General features: G+C 44.6%; 1 protein-coding gene across 4 annotated transcripts in view; it reads right to left on the minus strand.

Moving 5' to 3' along the window:
• NEDD4L (NEDD4 like E3 ubiquitin protein ligase) overlaps window positions 1-18951 on the minus strand; it is a 309137-nt gene that overhangs the window by 199567 nt on the left and 90619 nt on the right. For all 4 annotated transcript variants that reach the window (XM_019755309.2, XM_074339904.1, XM_019755306.2 and 1 more), the window contains exon 2: window positions 13521-13594. In XM_019755309.2, the coding sequence (XP_019610868.2) occupies window positions 13521-13594 (74 nt within the window). The remainder of the gene's footprint in view (window positions 1-13520; window positions 13595-18951) is intronic.

The following is an 18951-nucleotide window of genomic DNA, read 5'->3' on the forward strand; positions in this document are numbered from 1 at the left end:
TTAACAAAAACTAAAAGAGCATTGAAGTTCTGATCCATAAAAAAGTGAAACTAAAAATGCCTTATAATTCATTTTGTCTATGGGACCGTACTTGAATACAGTACCCCACATTTGAAGAATTTCATTTCTTCTCAATTATCAATCCTTCCTTTGTAGTCTGAGGCATTTAATTTTGATGATTCTACAAGATTAAGAAATTATTTGGTAGAAAAAGGAAAAGAAAAAGGGGGGAAATAAAGTTTAATGCTATGTATTGTCTACTGTTAAACCAACTGGGTAAAAAGTAGGAATTGCTTACAGTAAAATAATTCTTCTCTCCGTATAAGTGTCACTATTTGAGAAGGATTTAAGTATCTGCCAAAACAAACAAAATTTGAATAAATTTTAAAAATTTAAAAATTAATTTAAAAAAGACCTCTAAAGGATTAGATTTGAATACCATTTTTACAGTCCAGAACAAAAGCGCACCGGTGATCTGGCCACCAGAGGGAGCTATAATTCCCCCGATACTCCCCAGCCAAGCCATTCCACTCCTGTCAGGGACGCCTCACAACTCCTCTCCTCCAGTGAACTTTACACGGACAGAGAGGTTCGGAGTGAGGGCATCCCTTAAAGGTATCTGTGGTCATTTCGAAGTAGGAAGGAACTAGAAATAATGTGGTATGTGCTAGTAGAAAAATTTTACATTATAAAAATTTACAACCTGCACCTTGTAAAGAATGAGGGTCATAAAGATACATACAGAACAATAAAATAAACACGAAATTATGAACTCAGAGGGTAAGGAAAACACAGGCATGTATAAATCACTGGGAGAGTACAAAAGCAGGGAAAATAAATTCGGCCTAGTGGCAGGGGAGGGGGAAGAGCCAAGGGACTATGTGTATAAAGGGGCAGGCGGGGTGATGGCAGTCCTGGATTTGGTGGCCCTGCGCCTACGTAAGACGACAGTGGGTCAGGCAGGGGTGCAAAGGTGAAGGTGTAGCAGAGGAATGTCCCAACACCATGCTCGCAGCATGACCCCGGACAGGTGCGCGTAGTGAGCGAATAAAGCCGAGGGTCCCCACAGCTGAGCAGGGTGCTGCAGATACAGGGCAAGCTGCCTGTGGGGGTTGTGGGGCGGGGGCGTTGTGAAGGGCAAAAATAAGTCAGTGGTGCAAAACATGGAGGTCCTTCTGGGTGCCAGCAAAGGCACAGGGGAGGAAAAGTGCAGCCTCTGAGGGCAATGTCGGCCCAAGCATGGTTGCTGGGGAAAGCCAAGGCCAAGAGATACAGGAGGACTGCACAGAGGGCTCCTGTGTCAAGGTTAAGGAGCCAGGACCTTAATCCATAGCAGAGGGAGAGGGTAGCAGTGCTGAAGGGCAGCAGAATACAGTTCATGTTTGAGAGAAAGAATTCTGTATATGTGTGGAGGGCCAGGGAGAAGAGGGCAGCCCTGGGGAAGCCCTCTGCACAAACACTGAGCTCAGGCAGGGGTCGGAGGGATAACAGAGCCCAGACAACTCCCAGGTCCCCAGCTGGGATGCCTAGACAGAGGGTGGAGCCACCAGCTGAGACAGATCATTCCAGAAGAAGAACAGTTTCATATATTTAGACATTGCAGGCCAAGAAACTGTGAAAGGGCAAACAGAAGATACTGAGTTATATGGTCTCACTAGTCATTCAAATCTCATTTCCAGGCCATGACGGTTTGACTACATATTGAACAACACAGAGAATATGAAATCACACTACAGGGAACCAGTCACCCATTCTGGAAGAGAGGAATTTGCAAGTTTCTCTTTTACTGTCCAAACTTGTCTAGAAAACATTTAAAATCACTTGAACAAAATTAGAACCCTTGGTCACAATGAACTCCCAAGAGTTTACAAGTCAGAATGAGGTGGGGGGTAGGGTGGGAGGTGGGGGGAATGTACAATATACAACCAACACTATCATTTTCTCACTAGCGAAAAGGAAACGAACTATGATAAAGGTGTAAGAGTCACCCATTTTGATTTTCAACCAGTTGCCCCCAAACTTGAAAAACGGTATTTCTTTGAAATGCTTCTCTACTCTCCCACCATGAATGGCTAATTTCGAGCATCTAAAAACAACAGTGAGGAAACCAGAATCAGTTCTTCAATGGGAGCCATACAATGATGGACATGTAACAAGGAAAGATACGAATGCAAACAACCCTGGGAGCACGTGTATCAATGATCCCTCTCCATGTGCCAGAAGGAATGTCAGCGCACACTCATTTCGGGGCAGGGCATATTTATATGGCTCGTGTTGGTGTTATACAGTAGTAATGCCAGTCTCTTTAATAATTGACTGAGGAGTTACACATTGCAGATTCCTTATTAAACATTACTTGCAATAAAGTCATAAGTCTAAGGCTTAGCCCGTGGAGAAAACAGGCAATATTTTAATTGCAATACTTCCATTTAAATTATTGTCTCTATCTGCTTGCATGTCTATAAATTCAACTTCATTTTTCACATATTTATAACCTGTAGGTACTGAGAATCATTTTCTCTACGACAAAAACACTTCACAGTTCTCCTCTCTTGTAGACTTTAAAATACACAGTGCATATCGATCAAGTGTCATAAGCTATATTTTAAGCCAGTAGCCCTTGAAGAGAAAAGGGAGGGAAAAAAAAGAAAAACAACTTAAAAGCTACTGTCATATCTGGGAACCCCACTCCCCCACACCCAAAAAGTCAATACTGGCTGACGTCCTGTCTGTCGCTGACCAACCAGCAGCTCAATGAAATAGTTTAATCTAGAAATCATGACCAAATGATCCTGGCACTCCCAATTCTATATATATATGTCATATATATATATATGTCATATATATATATGTCATAGAGAATCAACAGCGTGTACTCTCAGGGGTTGGTGCATGATGGCCCTTAGGCCACTGGCACACAGACGTGACCATCTGTTTATACACCTTCCTGGCTGCTTTTGGACTAGCGCAGAGAAAAGTCCTGCAAAGCCTCCATTTAGTATTTACTCTCTGGCCCTCTTATTGAACACATTAGCTGGCTCAGACTTAGCTAACTACCTACAGCCCTTAGAAAAGGTGGTATTTACCACGTAGAACCTGCCAGCTAAGTTGATCTTATCAGCAGTCTTTTTAAAAAAACGTATTTTCCAGGTCCCTCCCTGAAATACAAACATTAAATAGAAATAATTTCATGAATTCTATGGCAATGTTTCTTACAAAATGAAATCATTCAACATATGAGATTTGTATCTGAGAAATATATTATTTTGGAGTTCCAGAAACGTATCCAAACTGGATTCTAGATTGCACATTCCCCAAAGCACGCCTCTTAGGTATAAGAGAACATTTTCACCTTCAGTAAGGGCACTTTTGTCAAAGCAGATGCAGAGGGAGCCTGGACAGACGGCATCATTCCCAAGGCGTCCCTGAGGCCGGACCACTGAGAATGGGTTGGCGAGCCACCCTCACTGCCTAAACCACAGGGGAACCATGAACACAGAGAGGAACATCTCTGGTGATGAAACTTGAATGGCAGTCAGTCCTCCGCCATCTGAATGCCGGACCTCTGGGCAGTGCGTCCTGCCTATGTCTCTGAAGGCGTAGTTGTTAGCTCAGTTTTTGTACAATAAATAATTTCTTAATTGTTTTACACACTCAGAAATGTTCTCACTTCTGACTCTTCTCAAGTTGGTTGCATTTCCTTTCTTTATATTCTGTCCTACCTCCCCAAAAAAGGAAAACAGTGAGACACATACAGAACACTTAAAGATAAAGCAAGAGTACTGGGGTGAGGCCTGGGGGACATAGCAAAGGCCTGTAGCTGAGGAACAGAGGAAGGAGTAAGAAGGGACAGGCAGCTGAGGAGCAGGCAGAGGAAGGGTCCAGGGCACCCCAATGTGAGGCACACGATGCCAACTTCGCCAATCCCCAGGCGTCCTCGCGTTCTGCCCCCATTGGCAGCTGGAAGTGTCATTACGTTCATCAGTTAAATTACTGCCTAGAGCTCATCCACTGCATTTTGATTTTTCAGTTTTTTCAGGCTCCACTGACCAGATGAGAAAAACTTATTAAGCATCTACTGTGGGGGGGAAGGGTGGGGGGAGGGGAGAAGGGGGCAATCCCTATCTCCCTAACACACATTAGATTCTCGGCCCTCCAGACTCACTAACCAGAGCAAATTCTCGACGGGCAAAAAGGAGGCCAGGAGGTGCTCCAGTCTCCCCTCCGCTCTGTCAAACCAACTGGCAGAGCAAAGGCTCCCTTAGGTTGTCTACATATCCACCATCAGAGCCAAGGCAAAGGAGGAGGTTCTTGACAAGGGACTCTCCCTAACAGAATATTGGGGAACACTATAGAAATGAGGCCTCACGACTTCACCCCTTTATTTAGCAAAATTGGACACAAAGACCAGTTCATATGGGGATATTTGAAAACTGATCAGATAAACCCAAGTACTCTCCATTAGTGCACACCTGATGCCACAGAACCTTCTCAGTGGTTCCAGATCATTCTAAACAGCCATTATTATGGCACTAGCTACAGTCCAGTGAGCCTTGGGGCCTAACGCAGAGCCATGCTGGCCCGAGGCACTGACCCATTTGCCATTTCCAATGTGACCCTCTGGGACACCTGGTGGCCCAAATGATGTGCCAGCTATGACTGGCATATTTTCAGAGGATGGCGCATACATCCATATGTTCAAAGGCCAGGTGGTAAACACAAATGTATAAAGAGCTGTATGGTTGTCATGGAATTAAGAGAGGTTTTTATTGGGGAGGAGACGGTTCATATCCTTTCACGTCATTTCAGGGTTTGGGTGTGGGGAGGAGTACGAATAGAATTAACAGCCTGAGCGTTAGGTTTCCCGGGGCTCTTGTATGAGTGGCATGAGTGACCATATGAGCTGTTCGGTGCACAGATTGCAAGACAAATGCTTTTGGCCCAGAGATTGTTAGCACTGATGCTGTGATTCTCAGCAATGCCCTGGGAGACTACGGCTCCTCCAAAAGGCCTGTGGAGAGAGCTGGAGATTTGCAAGGAGCCTGCAAATCACACACACAGAGCCGACAGTGTGAGGTGCTCTGCACCAGCCTAAGTGGGTGACTGTGCTACAGGGAAAGAAGAGGGGAAAGTCAGCCCTGCACGCTAAAGACCACCCAGTCAGTGCAGGGGTCAAAACCAAATGCAGGCCTGTCCCTCAAGGGGCCTCAGGGCCGTGGCAGGGGGAGCAAGCAGCTGCAGGGACACAGGTGTGGGGTCGGTCTACAGCCCCATATAGAGGGTGCATCCAGCAGACACCTCCAGCCATGTGTCTACATCGCTGAGACTTTTCCAGAAATCTGAAAATCTGGATTTTTGACATGAAATCTCCCCAGTCTTGGCTCAGGCTTTTCTTTCTTTTAGTGCTGCACAGGCCAAATAAACACACCTGTGGGTTCAGTCGAGCCCACAGGGACCAACGGTTGGCAAATTCTGGCCTCTTAGTGTCCTAGGAGAGCTTACAGATTAGCGAGGGGATTCTCCAGGTGCTTACAGCCTTGAGGCTCCCCCATTAGTAAAAGGAGACTTATTTTGTGCGATGTTTTCAAAAACGGGCAAGGGGAAAAAAAAACCCAGTTTCAAACTTCTGGGAGAAAAAGTAAATATTTAAAATTTACATATATATATAATGTATAGCCAAAATATCGCCTCACCCATTTCTTGCTGGTTACCTGCGAGAAAATGTGAATTAGACAGCTGAAGGAACAGACTGGTCCCACATCAACTCAGGAATTCATTCATTTTAGCACCACTGATTATGGGACAACCAGACACTGTCACTCCTGAGCAAACAGCATGCCGTTCCTATCCCCAATGTTTAAACTCAATTTGATCAAGGCTTCAGATCCAAGTTCTAATATACAGGAAACCCAGGAAAAGCAAGAGCACATTCAATGATACCACAGGAAACAACCAAATGCAGTAAGTGAGACAACCTACCGACTACTCAATGTCATTTAAAGAGCGGGGGAGAGAACTCTTCTGAATTAACAGGGTCTTAAGAGACATAACAACTAAATGCAATACAAGATCCTCAATTGAATTTGGATTTCAGTAGCCCATTTGTAAAAGACATTTTAGGGACTTTATTTGGGGGTCGGGGGGTGGGACTTAAATAATGGGCTAGGTAATAGGAGTCCATTAGGCAATCATTGTTCATTCTGTGAAAATTTTATTGTGGATATAAAGAAATACGTTCTTATTTTTTAGAGACGTCGGCTGAAGGATTTAAGGGCTAAATGTTATGATGTCTGTTCATCCATATTTTAATACTTCAGCAAGAAAAAAACAAACAGATGAAGCAAATGCAGCAAAACGTTAACAACTTAAACCTAGATCCTGGGGAAAGAGGTGAGCTGCTGCCACCGAGCCACCATGATGTGGCAGTAAGTCTTCATTGGTCTCAGTCACTTACTCGTCTAGTACAGAAGGATTTTGTTGTGACATCCAACGCCCTTGAGTCCATGTGTGTTTTAAATTTCAAATCACCAGCTGCCAAAAGAAAAAAATGATAGCAACCAAAACAGGTATAATTTGATGCTAATAGCCAAACATACCAAATAAAGAAGCAACTGTGAAATGAGTTCCCTGAAACCTTCTGCATGAAATTCTAGAGGTGGTTTGTCTCAGCCAGCATTGCTCAATGTGAAGGAGCAGCTTTACAGGTCTCAAATACATCCTAAGTAACCTCAAATGAAGACTTTGGTTGTAATTACAGTAAGGAGGGAAAAGGGGGAGGGTAGACCTAAAACTTATATTAAAAGACCCTATTCCGTTTACTGCCTAAGCCTATGACAAAAGGTTAAAAGTCTTGAGATACAAGCATAACTGAAAAAGAATACAGCTTGAAACTTGAAAAGATATTCTAAGTATATAGATATTAAAAAAAACACACTTAAAGATCGTACTTAGCACAGTACACCTATTCTAAATCGCATACTTGATGACACAATTCTAAGACTTGGGTCAGCTGCCATCAAATATAATGGCCAGTTCTTTAAATCTGCTCTTAAAGAATACCTAGTCGTCAAATCTCAGGTTTGATTAATAGAAGGACTTTCACGGTCATCTGGTCCAATGACCCATCCAATGGCAGAACTTTTGTCATTTAAGAAGAGTATTAACCTAGCACAGAAGTCAGATAAATCTGGGCTCATTGGGTCCCAGCACTCACTATAGAGTTGTTCCTTCTTGGCCTGATGACAATCCCTCTGAACCTCAATACTGCCACCTATAAAATGCAGGTAAGTATTCCCTCTTTATAAAGCTTGGGCAGAATCTGATGACACTGTCACATTCCCGGCACTGTGCCAGCTATCCTGTAAACACACAGAACAGTCTGTGAATACGTTACCCTAGGAATCTCTCAAATCACCGCTCTATAACCTATTAGAAGTATAGACTTTACAACATATCTAATCTCTCTTGCCTCGGTTTCCTTATTTGCAAAAGGGTGAGAACCACATTATCTGCCGCATAAGACTATTGGGAGAGTCAAATGAGCTCAAACCATGCCTGGCACATAGGACACACTTAATAAACACGAGCTACTGTGACTCACTCCCCTCTTTCCTTACACCCCATTTTAAGAAAGCATGACTCTATGGTAAACCATATGGAGGTTCTCAAAAAATTAAAAATATAAGTACCATATGACCCAGCTATTCCACTTCTGGGTATTTATCTGAAGAAATCCAAAAAGACAAGCACCCCTATTCGCTGCAGTGCTATTCACAAGAGCCAAGCTATGGAAGCAACCTAAGTGTCCATCAACAGATGACTGAATCAAGAGATTGTGGTACATACATACAACGGAATATTACTCAGTCATAAAAAAGAATGAAATCTTGCCATTTGTAGCATGGACTGACCTAGAGGGTATTATGCTGAGTGAAGTAAGCCAGACAGAGAAAGACAAATGCCATATGATTCCACTTACTTGTGGAATCTAAACAACAAAATAAAGGAACAAACAAACGCATACATACAGAGAACAAATTCATGGTTGCCAGGTAGAAGGGGGATTGGGCGGCGGGGCGAAAATCAGGGAAGGAATTAAGAAGTACAAATTGGCAGTTACAAAACAGTCATGGGGATGTAAAGTACAGCACAGGGAATACAGTCAATAACATTGTAATAACTATGACGGTGCCAGGTGGGTACTAGACTTATCGGGGGGATCATTTTGTAAGTTATATAAACATCTAATCATTGTTGGAAACCTGAAGCTAATATATCAGTATGTCAACTGTAATTGAAAAAATATGTATTTTCTAATTTTAAAAAGCAAGCAAGCAAACAAGCACAACTCACTTATTCCAAGCACGTCACAGTGGCCAAACACCACGACTCGTTTCTGCCACACTAGAAAGTGCCGAAAAGGCTCCTGGTAAGTGCAGAGTGGTCCCACTGATCCCCGCCTGTAACTGCTGGTGGGCTTCCTGACCTACTGGTGTCCACTTCTGCTGTGTGGGATGACCGCCACGCTGCCCCGCGGCATCTGTGTGCTGCTTCACCTGTGACTGGCTTCCTTGGCTCTCTCCTGACCCTAACACTACGGAGTTGGTGCTGGGTCTTGACTTTCCATCGCAGCCCCAGCTCGGCCTCAAGTACCTGCAAGTAGAAGTTTCTGATCCCACCACCACAAGAGAGTGGGTTTGTTCCTTCTGTCGGGGCTGAAGTCATTTTGCACAGACGTCGGCATCCAGGGGCGACCCCGCACACACACATGCCATCCTACTGGCACCCCAAGACTCTGTTCTGGCACCAGCCTTTGCACTTGCTTCTCATAACCATCTCTCTTCCACACCCACCTATTACCTGAATCCTAGGCAGGTTTCCGCCACCTGTCTACACAGAGTCTTTCTGAGAATTACAAAAAGCACCTGCCCTGGATGGCAGAGTGGGTGGGGGTGAGGGTGAAGCCCGATGAGCGAATGGCACGTCCATGAGAATTAGGAAAAAGTGGCCCTTCCTCCAGCTGGCAATCCAGTGCCATACATTCCATAATTAGATTCCACTTATTGAATTTGAATCAATTTACTGGGCAATCGCCATGTGCCAAGGTCTCTGGGCTTACACCGAGGAATAAGACAGGGCTGTCCTCTGAGCCCGGGGATAAGAGTTGTTTTGTACTCTTGGGCTGGGATTGATGGGGGAAGAGGGGTAGGGAGCTTAGACGAGGTGCCGTCACCTGAACTGGGTCTGGCGGGATAGTGAGTAGCGCCGAAAGGATGCCAGCAGATTCCACGTCGAAGGGAAACGGAAGCAAAGACAAGAACCAGCACATGCGGCACCTGTAGAGAATGGGGAGTTTCCAGTGAAGGTGGAGGAAAAGGGAAGAGGGAAAGATGTGGCAGATCAGGACCCAGTCTACTCACACTTTCAGTAAATATTTCTTGAGAATCTATTACGTGCTAGGCTTGGAGAATAAAAAATAAAATAGAAGCCTAGCCATCGGAAGCTAAAAGTCTACTTTGGGAGAAAGAAACAGCTCTACTGACAGAGCGACATTACACGTGGTACTCCCGGGGGGCAGGGCATACCAAGGAGAGGACGTCATCTGCCAGGGGACTGGGGGGTGGCCCTGTGTGCTAGAGGAGATGACAACTGAGCTGAGTGGTAAAGGAGAAGCAGGAGTTGCCCAGATTTTCGTGGGGGCAGGGGAGGATGGAACCAGAGGGCTTGGCTTACCGAGTCCCACGGGGACTTCAATCCTACATGTAAAGGAGACTGAGACTTTACTCCACAGGCAAATGCAGACCAAAGGAGCTTGCACGCAGGGGAGCTGAGTGCATCCCAAAGGTCCGTGCCTTTGCAGAAACACTCTGCAGCGGGGTGGAGATGGGAGGTGTGGAGATGCTGGTGCCTCATCGCAGAAGGCAAACGTGATAATCCATCCACAAACACTGAGGCGGGAGGGGCAGGTGCAGGAGGAAGCTCCCAGGTAAGGTGTGTCCGTGAGCCCCTCCACCACGCTTTACCTCACGAAGACAACCAAAACGGAAGTGGGTACACACTATGGATGCACGGTTTCAACATGGTTTTACTGCCTTTCTGATGGCATTTTACACAGGGCCTACTTGGTAAAACAGATTTTCTTAGGCTCAGCTTAAAAAAAAAAAAAACTTAAAAAATCGCATAGCATTTTGTCTATAGTATACATCATAAAGATTGGGTGTCTTTGATGCAGGGTGACCAGCCTCCACTTACATCCTATGTCCTCACATCCCATTTGATTTAGTATTTATTCCAGACAAAAGTGTCCCTGTTTAGTGACAGATTATATGGCTGCCCTGCTTTGACCTGCAAGCGTGGTCCAAATGAAAACATCTTGCTTTGTGACTGCCATTTCCACACAGACCAACTGCTCAAATGTTCAAGGAAAGCGACAGCCCAATTGTCAAATCTTCTTTCAACAAAGCCTCTTTTAATAAAGTTAGATTTTGCTGGAAGGAAGCTGAAAAATGATCTGACACGCTCAGAGATGGATTGGGACAGAGACAGCGGAGCAGGAGAAGGGCATTTCAGGTACAGGCCTCTCAAGGGTGAATCCCCTCCCCAACTCAGAGGCAGGCCCAGAGATGAGGGCCCCACAAATGCCAGTCCTCTGAACCGGAGCCTAAGGCAGCCTCCCAGGGGCAAGGAGCCCAGCGGGCAGACACAAGGGGTGCTCCCCGCCCCCACCCACAGCCATCACCATCGGTTGACCCACACTCCTGCCTCTTCTCCCCTTCACCCTGACTCTCCCCCACCTCAGACCAATGACCCAGGCTACCTACCTCCCCTGGAGATAAAGGAGAGGACGCCCCAGAGACCATAACTCCTGTCTTTCAACACAACAACATCTGTATTATATGATTTCTACCACTTCGAAGTTGCTGACGCTCTCGCTCAAGAAAACCGCGCTTCTTTCTCCATCCATGACTCCTTCTACAGCAGGAGTTCCAGTTCTTATCCAGCCCTTTTTCTGGGAAGGGAGCCTGAAGGACAGAGGTGGAGGGAATATTCCGTGACAGCTGAGGGTGAAGGGGTTCTGAAGGGCAGCGAAAAGGCTGTCACTTCAGGGGAGAGCAGAGAACACATGACCAAACCTCCCGCACTCATTATAACCGCTACCTCAAAAATGCGTGAGAGCTGCCAGGAGACTAGAGTCACCCGACTCCAGCACGCCTGCTACGAAGTCCTCCATGTTTTACACTAACATGCTGTGACAGAGGTGGTTTTCAAGGATTTGCCCAAGAGAATGGGGAGGAGAATGCTGGTTATTGCGCAAGACAATAAGGCAATAAAATGGTGCCACTGTAGAGTGATTTGCCAACATGGCATGAATCTCCACTGTCACCTAATCCTTCTATTTAGGCGCACGCATTGGCAAATGGGTCCTTGAAGCACTATGGCCCTTCAGAGAAAGCTGACCTTGGAGAGAGGTGGAGCGGGAAGGAGGAAGGCAGGCAGGGGTGTGTGTGTTGCATTTAGCCAACTAAGAAAATGAAGGCCAGAACGAGGATTCAAGGCTTCTGACTCATTTTCTGGCGCTGCGTCCATGCAGCCACAACACTATTTATCTTTCTAATTAACATCTTGAAGCATTATGTACAGTTCCTTTCTACCCTGTCCTGAAGAAATGACCCTCTCTTCATAGAAATAGTAAAAATTCAAGACTCCAATTTGTCTTCTCAGATTGAGACCTTAATTTCCCAACCAAGTTTAACCTCTGATTTTCTGAGCAGAAATACAATCTGGCTCCATTTCATTTTTTATGACGGGTTTTGGATAAAACAAAACCAAACCAATCAAAATAAACATCACAGAAATGTTCCAAATCCAACTTCTTCCCTCAAAACTATAAAATTCATTGCAATAGGCATTTTTGACATAAGAGTACAACCTACTACTCAGCATGCAAATGTCTAAAATTAAAACAAAAAAACCCCACCAATTTGCCCAGTCTTATTCTTGGTGTTCTGAATGGTAAGCAGTAGGACAAAGACACTAAAAAGTAAGACGCCTCTGTCCACAGTGACTGTCTCATCGAGTCAGACAAGTGACATAGCAGAGTATTAGCGCAGGCACATCGCAAACCACCCAGGGCAACTTCAGGGTCAAAAGAGGAAAATCCTGCGGGTGGGACCTGCTCCCCCTCCCACATCACCAGCAGCTCAGGCTGACGTCAGAGCCCCTGGGTGTGAGGTTTCCTGCCACACAACTCAGACGGCGAACCCTCAATTAGACACTTGGAGCACACGTCAGTATAGGAATTTAAAAAAAAACATTTCACTGATGTTTCACACACATCAATTTTATTTTTTGGTAACTTCTCTAAATACCATTTTAGTAACCAAATTTCTTTGATGGGCTAAATGAAAACGGTGCATGACGACAGGACAGAAAATAAAGAGGTCTGCCTACCAATGGCAGAAAAATCTTCTTCTGGGTGTGCGGGAAGATGAAATGAGCTAGACAGAAGGGGGCCTCGTCACGAAGGGTCTCCGGTGTGAGGTTGAGGCCCTGAAACCAGAAGGCCACTATGGACAACAATACAAGGGACTCACAGGATGGACCAGTGTGGTAATGAGCTGACTCCCACAGCAGGTAGCTCTCCCCAGCAGCCACCACGGCCCTCATGGTTAAACCCCAATGTTGTACCGAACGTGCAGGGACACCGGGCAGGAAAACAAGAGGCCTGTTCTCATCACTGCTCTAGTACTACTGGTACATGCGACTGGGCAAGTAGTCACCTTTCTGGACTTAAGCTTTGTCAACCACAAAACAGGAACGTTGCACTAGAACATGTAATGTCTCCTCTATGTCTAAAGTTCAGAGGGTCTTTGTTCTTCAAAATCTGGTTCAAACCCTGTTCGAAGTGGCTCTAACCTCACTGCTACCCGTCCAACATGCAACAGAACGCACTGCAGAGAGTAAACAGGAATGAAAGGGCTGATTTAAAGATACTCTCTGAATATTGGGTGCAACCCCCAAAATAAAAAGGTTGAAAACACCCAGAAAGATCAGGCTGGATCCCCACTAATACCTCTGTAAAAGCCACAGAAATCACCAAATGCACCCATATTACCAAATCTCTTACTTCAGATGATACATGTCAAAGAATATCTTCTTCTCCTCCGAATAAAGTGACACCTTTACGCTTCCCTAAGCTAAGGATTTTTTTTTTTTTAAAAAAGGAATATGTTATAATGAGCACAGACTTATCACCAAACTGTATTTTTTTCCACTGTGAAAAGCAGAAACATGAGAATCTGATTTCCTCCTGAGAGCCACCCACAGGAAGCACTAAGCTACTGACTGCTGCAGTGATACCAGGTCTGGCTCCTGAACCGGCCGCCTCAGCGTCACCTTCTCAGTCAGAAACTGCAGGTGAGGCCTCCAGGTGAGTGATGCATGCCTGAATTAGAAAAGTGCTTGAATTGAGTCTCTAAAAAACCTACAAAAGCCTACGGAAAAAAAAAAAGCAAACATACCTGGCTCCAAAGATGTCCTTTTTGGCGAGATCAATTCCAGAAACAACCTTCACTCTCAGAACACGTGACTCTCCCTGTTGGACGGGGGGAAAAAAAAACAAGTTTAAAAAAACGGACCTTCAGTGGGTCACATTCTCACCCAGTATGCAAAGTCAAGGACTCCTCTTCCGGCCAGACTGAGATACAGAACAAACCAACTCGAGCACAGGCCATTCTTCCTTACACGGAAGGTCAAAAAGCTACATTCGGCTCAAAAATCCTATGACCCTAGAAATTTACAGCAATCCAGACGAACTGAACACAAGTTTAACTCAAACTACGTCACACAGATCAATTACTTCTGCCATTGAAAGGAAATGCTTCCCAGTTGTACCAAGAACTCACACTCACATATGACACCACTTAGATAAGTGCCCAAATGCAAGTTCCCGTAAATTTAATAAACAATTCCTCCTTTGAAGTTTATGTGTTTGTGTGTGGGGCCTGAGGTAGAGACGAAGTTCACGTGGTAAAATATTTCAGCGTTTATGGTTTCAAAATGTCAGCGCTGACAAACACACTCCCTCAGTTCCAGTAAAAAGATCATCCTAAACGGAAATCATCCCATACCATCTCCAAAATCATTCCTTCATTTATCTGCTTATTTATTCATTCATTCCAGTATTTTCTCAGCAGCTCCTATGTGCCGGACACTGAGGTAGGCCTTGAAATATGACACGAATATGCTTTTAGTCAACTGAGTGATGAGCAGGCCACCAGCACAGGACCCGTGGTGGCACCACACCCCAGGGCACGGGTGGGAGAAGCACTTAAGGCTAAGACATTCAAGACAGACGAGATGGCTTTGGGGTGATGGCAGGCGGAAGTCCAGGTTGGTTTGGGCCACTAACTGGTAACGTAAGTTAAAACAGAGGATTAAGTTGAATTCAAGGAGCCTATGAAACAACCTTGTAGAAGAAAATAAATGACTAAACTGATAAATGGGAGAGACGTCTTGTTATCCACGTACAGTTGGTAGTTGGTAGTTACCACCAGAGGACGTCGGAAAGTTATCCCAATGGGTAAGACGACAAAATAGCTGGGGATGGAGTCCTTGGGGATACAAGCACTGAGGAGTAGAAGAGAAGGAATACAAAATTCATCTCGCCAATATGGTTAGTCCAACCTAGGCGAAGAAAAGAAAACCTACATGACTGTATGCATCATATAACGTCAAAGGAGATAAATGCAAGTGAGATTAAACATGGAGAGACCAGGATGTTGACGCTTTGTCAATTAGCCACACAGATCAAGCAGGCATACATGCAGTTGGAACCCACGCTTGAGGTCGTTTACTTCCCAGGATTCTTTCATCCATTCAACCATCCCTCCAGCCATCCAGCTGTGACACAAGGCTGCCCCCATGCAGACATGTGGGGCACGTTTGAGAAGAGGTTTCTCAACCTGTGTGTGCTTATGATCCCTTTCAAGTGAGGCCTGCGCTCAAGCTTGGCAGCATTTAGTGTGTCTGGCAGCCTTCGCCAAAGGATTACGACAAGTCAGGGACAAACCGCCTATGCATACAGTGTCCCCAAGTGGTTACCAAGGTTTCCGGGGTTCTATGCTCTGCCGTTGGTTCCTGTAAGTGCTGCGTGGGAATTGTCAAGGATTCTTTCTTAGCACAGATGTTTTCTAGGTGAAGGCTCTGTTCTGTCTCTCACAGCAGGCTGTACCCCACTGTCAATCGCATGACATCTGCTATGGCCTGCTCAGCTCAAGAAATGCCACAGTGAAAAGTACTTTTTACACATGGATCACAATTTGGCAACACACCTGTGTAGAGTGCACAGTATATTTGGGGAAGAGTTTATGGCCCACTAGTCCTCACAGCATACAAATAGAGAACCGTGGGATGAAACGAAATTCTTGTCTGCCAGGCTAAGGGTTCAAGACTACTTGAGAAGGAATGAGGAATCAGTCAGAAGAAGAAATGGAGGACAGGGAACATTTTTTTTCTGTCTCCCTGCTTCCCCCATCGCCCTAATTACAAATATTGCGAATCAACAATTCTCCCAAACACAACTGGGGGGGGAGGGAGGAGGGGAGAGCCCGCCTCTCTGGTCTGGACCACCCATGGAGGGTGGATACTGCTAAGGGAGAAGTGTTAAATCTCCGGCCAATCCTTGGTGCTGGGAAAAGAAGATGCTTGATGTGGCAGCAGGAAGGTGAAAGGACCTTTGAGAAGGAGGATGGAGGATCTGCTGAGCAGTAACTCCTTCTGATAAGCAACTCACGTAGAGCAGCAGGTCTGCTTCCACCCCAAGTTTCCATCAGTCCCAGTTCCACGTGGGACTGATGTGGGGGAGATACAGAAGGGACGGTGTCTAGGATGGGAACCAAGATATAGTTGCAAGTCACAGAGCAGACAACAAGAATTCTGGTAAGAAACCATTTCTTTGTCTCGTAGCCCTTGGAATTCCCATAAATCCTGGGCAGGGTCCTGGACTTTCCACAAACTGGATAGAGAGCTCAACCTTGTCTGGATTCTAAGGAACAGCATAAGCACTGCTTGGTTTACATCAATGTTGGTTTACATCAATGTTGGGTGAATGTTCTTACATTGGGTGGACAGGCCTACTTTCCAAAGGCATATATTTTTAAATGAGGGAACATTCATATGAATACATGAATAAAAATAAATTTAAGTAAAGGGCTAACTAAATTTTTGATGGAAATTGGCCTATTCATTTAGTGAGTATGAGCACCTGTTCTAAGACCTGGGGCTACAGCAACACAGATAAAACGCCCCACCCAGCCCAGCCCACCCTCTAGTGCTACTGCGAGCATGCTCTCTGAGGGCTCTCAACTCCATGGGCAAACAAACCAGGAGAGTCAGGAGGACAACTGGAAATACATAATGGTAATAATTTTAAGTGCTTTATTGAGCACTTAACATTTTGTACACACACCCTTTCACCAAACAAGTTCTCATTTAGGAATCAATCCTAAGAACACAAGCACAGATATGACAACAAAACAATCCAAAAAACTAGCTAAAGATTAGTCACGTCACCCAAGCATTTTTTTTTTTAATCAAAAGAAATCCAAAAGTCCCTCAGAAGTGGGTATCTAAATGTTTACAGCAATTCTGTGCAATGGGCGACAATACTATCATTAAAAATACGTGAGGATCTGTAACGACCTTCATTAATTCCACAGGTTATTTACTAAGTCCCACCACCACATGCCAGACACATTATCTGGGGGTAGAGATGTGAGCAAGATGGAGTTCCTGCCTCAAGGAATCCACAGTCTAGAAAACAGACAGAATCTAAATATATAATGCAAACAAACAAGCAGGGTAACTTCTGATGGTAAGTGCTTCGACCGTAAGAAAACAGTTAAATATAAGCAACTAAGCACAGGGAGCGGGGAGGATATTTATGACTGGTGGTTAGGAAAAGCCTCTTTGGAAAGGAGACATCTGAGCTAAAACCTGAACGAGACAGAGTGTGTGATGCAGTGGCCGGGAAGTCATGGAGATGACAGTAAATGCCGAGGCCTGTGGGGGAGCAAGCCTGGGAGGCGTTCCAGGGAGAGCCAGCCTGGTGCGGTGAGGCCAGAGACCCAAGAGGCCAGCCGCAGCCAGTCGAGGGTGGGCATTCTTCCAACCACCTTTGGGAAGTTTTAAGCAGAGGAGTAACAAAATTTGACTTACACTTTTTAAAAGACCACTTTGGGTGTTGTGGGGTAATGGACTACAAGGGAACAAGAACAGAGGAGGGGGACTAATTAGAAAGAGATCTGACAAGAGATGGTGGAGCTTCGCATTGGATAGAAATGGAAAGGTGACCAGATTTAGCATACAAAAACATGTTTGAAATAAACTATTTGGTTAAAAAAAGTTTCAAAATGGTTTATACAATTGAGTCAGAGATGTGCAGATTGTTCAACAAGCTATTTCCCTTTTCCATGTGGACGCCCCCCCCAACTAGACTACGTTCCCCAGCATTCCTTGCAGTTAGGTCATGTGACTATGTTCTGACCAATGGAATGTGGACAGAAATGATGTCCAAATTTTCCAGATCAGGCCCAGAGACCCTCCCACTCACCATCCTCCATTCTCCCCCATCCTCCTTAATGGAGAAGATCCTGAAGCCAAGAAGGGATAAACTCCATGAAAGGAGTAGAGTGCAACAGACCGTCCCCTACCAATCCTGCCCCCTCCACCATCACCTACTGACCCTGCCCAGGCATTGAGCTAGAAATAGACTTGTACTGTTTATTCCCACTGAACTGAAGGTTTCATTAGAAGTTAGCTTATCATATAATCTCATTTTTAAAATAAATATCAATTATATGCACAGGAAAAGACCTAGAAAGGATGATTTTAATAGCAATTACCTCTGGATAATGGATAACTTCTTTTTGCTTATCTGCTTTTTTCTTTTTGAAACATTAATTTTGTTTGGAAACTAATCTTGTGTAGAAACTTCAGAACACACATACGAAAAAAGAGAAAACATTTTAATCATAGGTTTAGAAATCCAAGCTTCCCTATTTCTGAAATGAATAAACCTTCTTTTGTCATAAGAAAAACAAACTGACAAGTTATATTTTAGCCAACTCACAAAGGTACAGAGGTGTATACTTGGAAGACATGAAAACGGTTCTCGTGTATAATATGTAGGCAACAGCTGGGAGATGAAAGGAAGAGAGGCTTTTATTGAGTACTTACTATTTACAAGCATTTGTTACAGGAAGTTCACTTCTCTCTGATGTTAAGGGCAGGGAGCAGGAAAGGCAATGTTACTCTTTATACATGGGGCTCAGACGTATAGCAAAAACTTCTTATCTTTGTTTCCTCCAAATAACAAGCTTGCATACAGATAAGCAGCTATTGTCACTCTGGAAGAAAACATATGACCAGGTGTGTGACCAATGTGTCAGATGCAATGGGCCCCAAGCCGAGCAACTGTACTTTCTGGAGCATTTTATTACTTTCATAAAATCTATGCATGACATTTTGGTCCCTGGTTATGACTCCCGTAGAATTAAATATTTAACAAAGGTGGCTTATGACAATGAAAATACTATTCGGAGATGGACTGTACAATGCAGAGAAAGCACAAGCACGGAAGAGGTGAGGCTGAATAACCACAGATATTCTCATGACCTTCAGAGTCTCTTTCAGTCATTCTTAAGCTGTTGTTTTGCATTGTTATTGTCTAACAGAGATGATTCTATGTATTTGACATGTGTTTTTCTTTTACACTTAATTTTCTAATTCTTCATCAAGACATAAACCATGATAAAGTGCCCAAACCATAAATTAGTGGCATAAAGGAAGTCCCAACTTATAAACAGGGGCATTGTGAAGGCTCATTTGTAAGACAGTTGTGTGCCATGCAGCAGCCTGCTCATATAAACTGTGTCTAAGTGGTTACCCAAT

The sequence above is a fragment of the Rhinolophus sinicus genome, linkage group LG09, assembly GCF_036562045.2.
Source record: "Rhinolophus sinicus isolate RSC01 linkage group LG09, ASM3656204v1, whole genome shotgun sequence".
NCBI classification, from domain to species: Eukaryota; Metazoa; Chordata; class Mammalia; order Chiroptera; family Rhinolophidae; genus Rhinolophus; species Rhinolophus sinicus.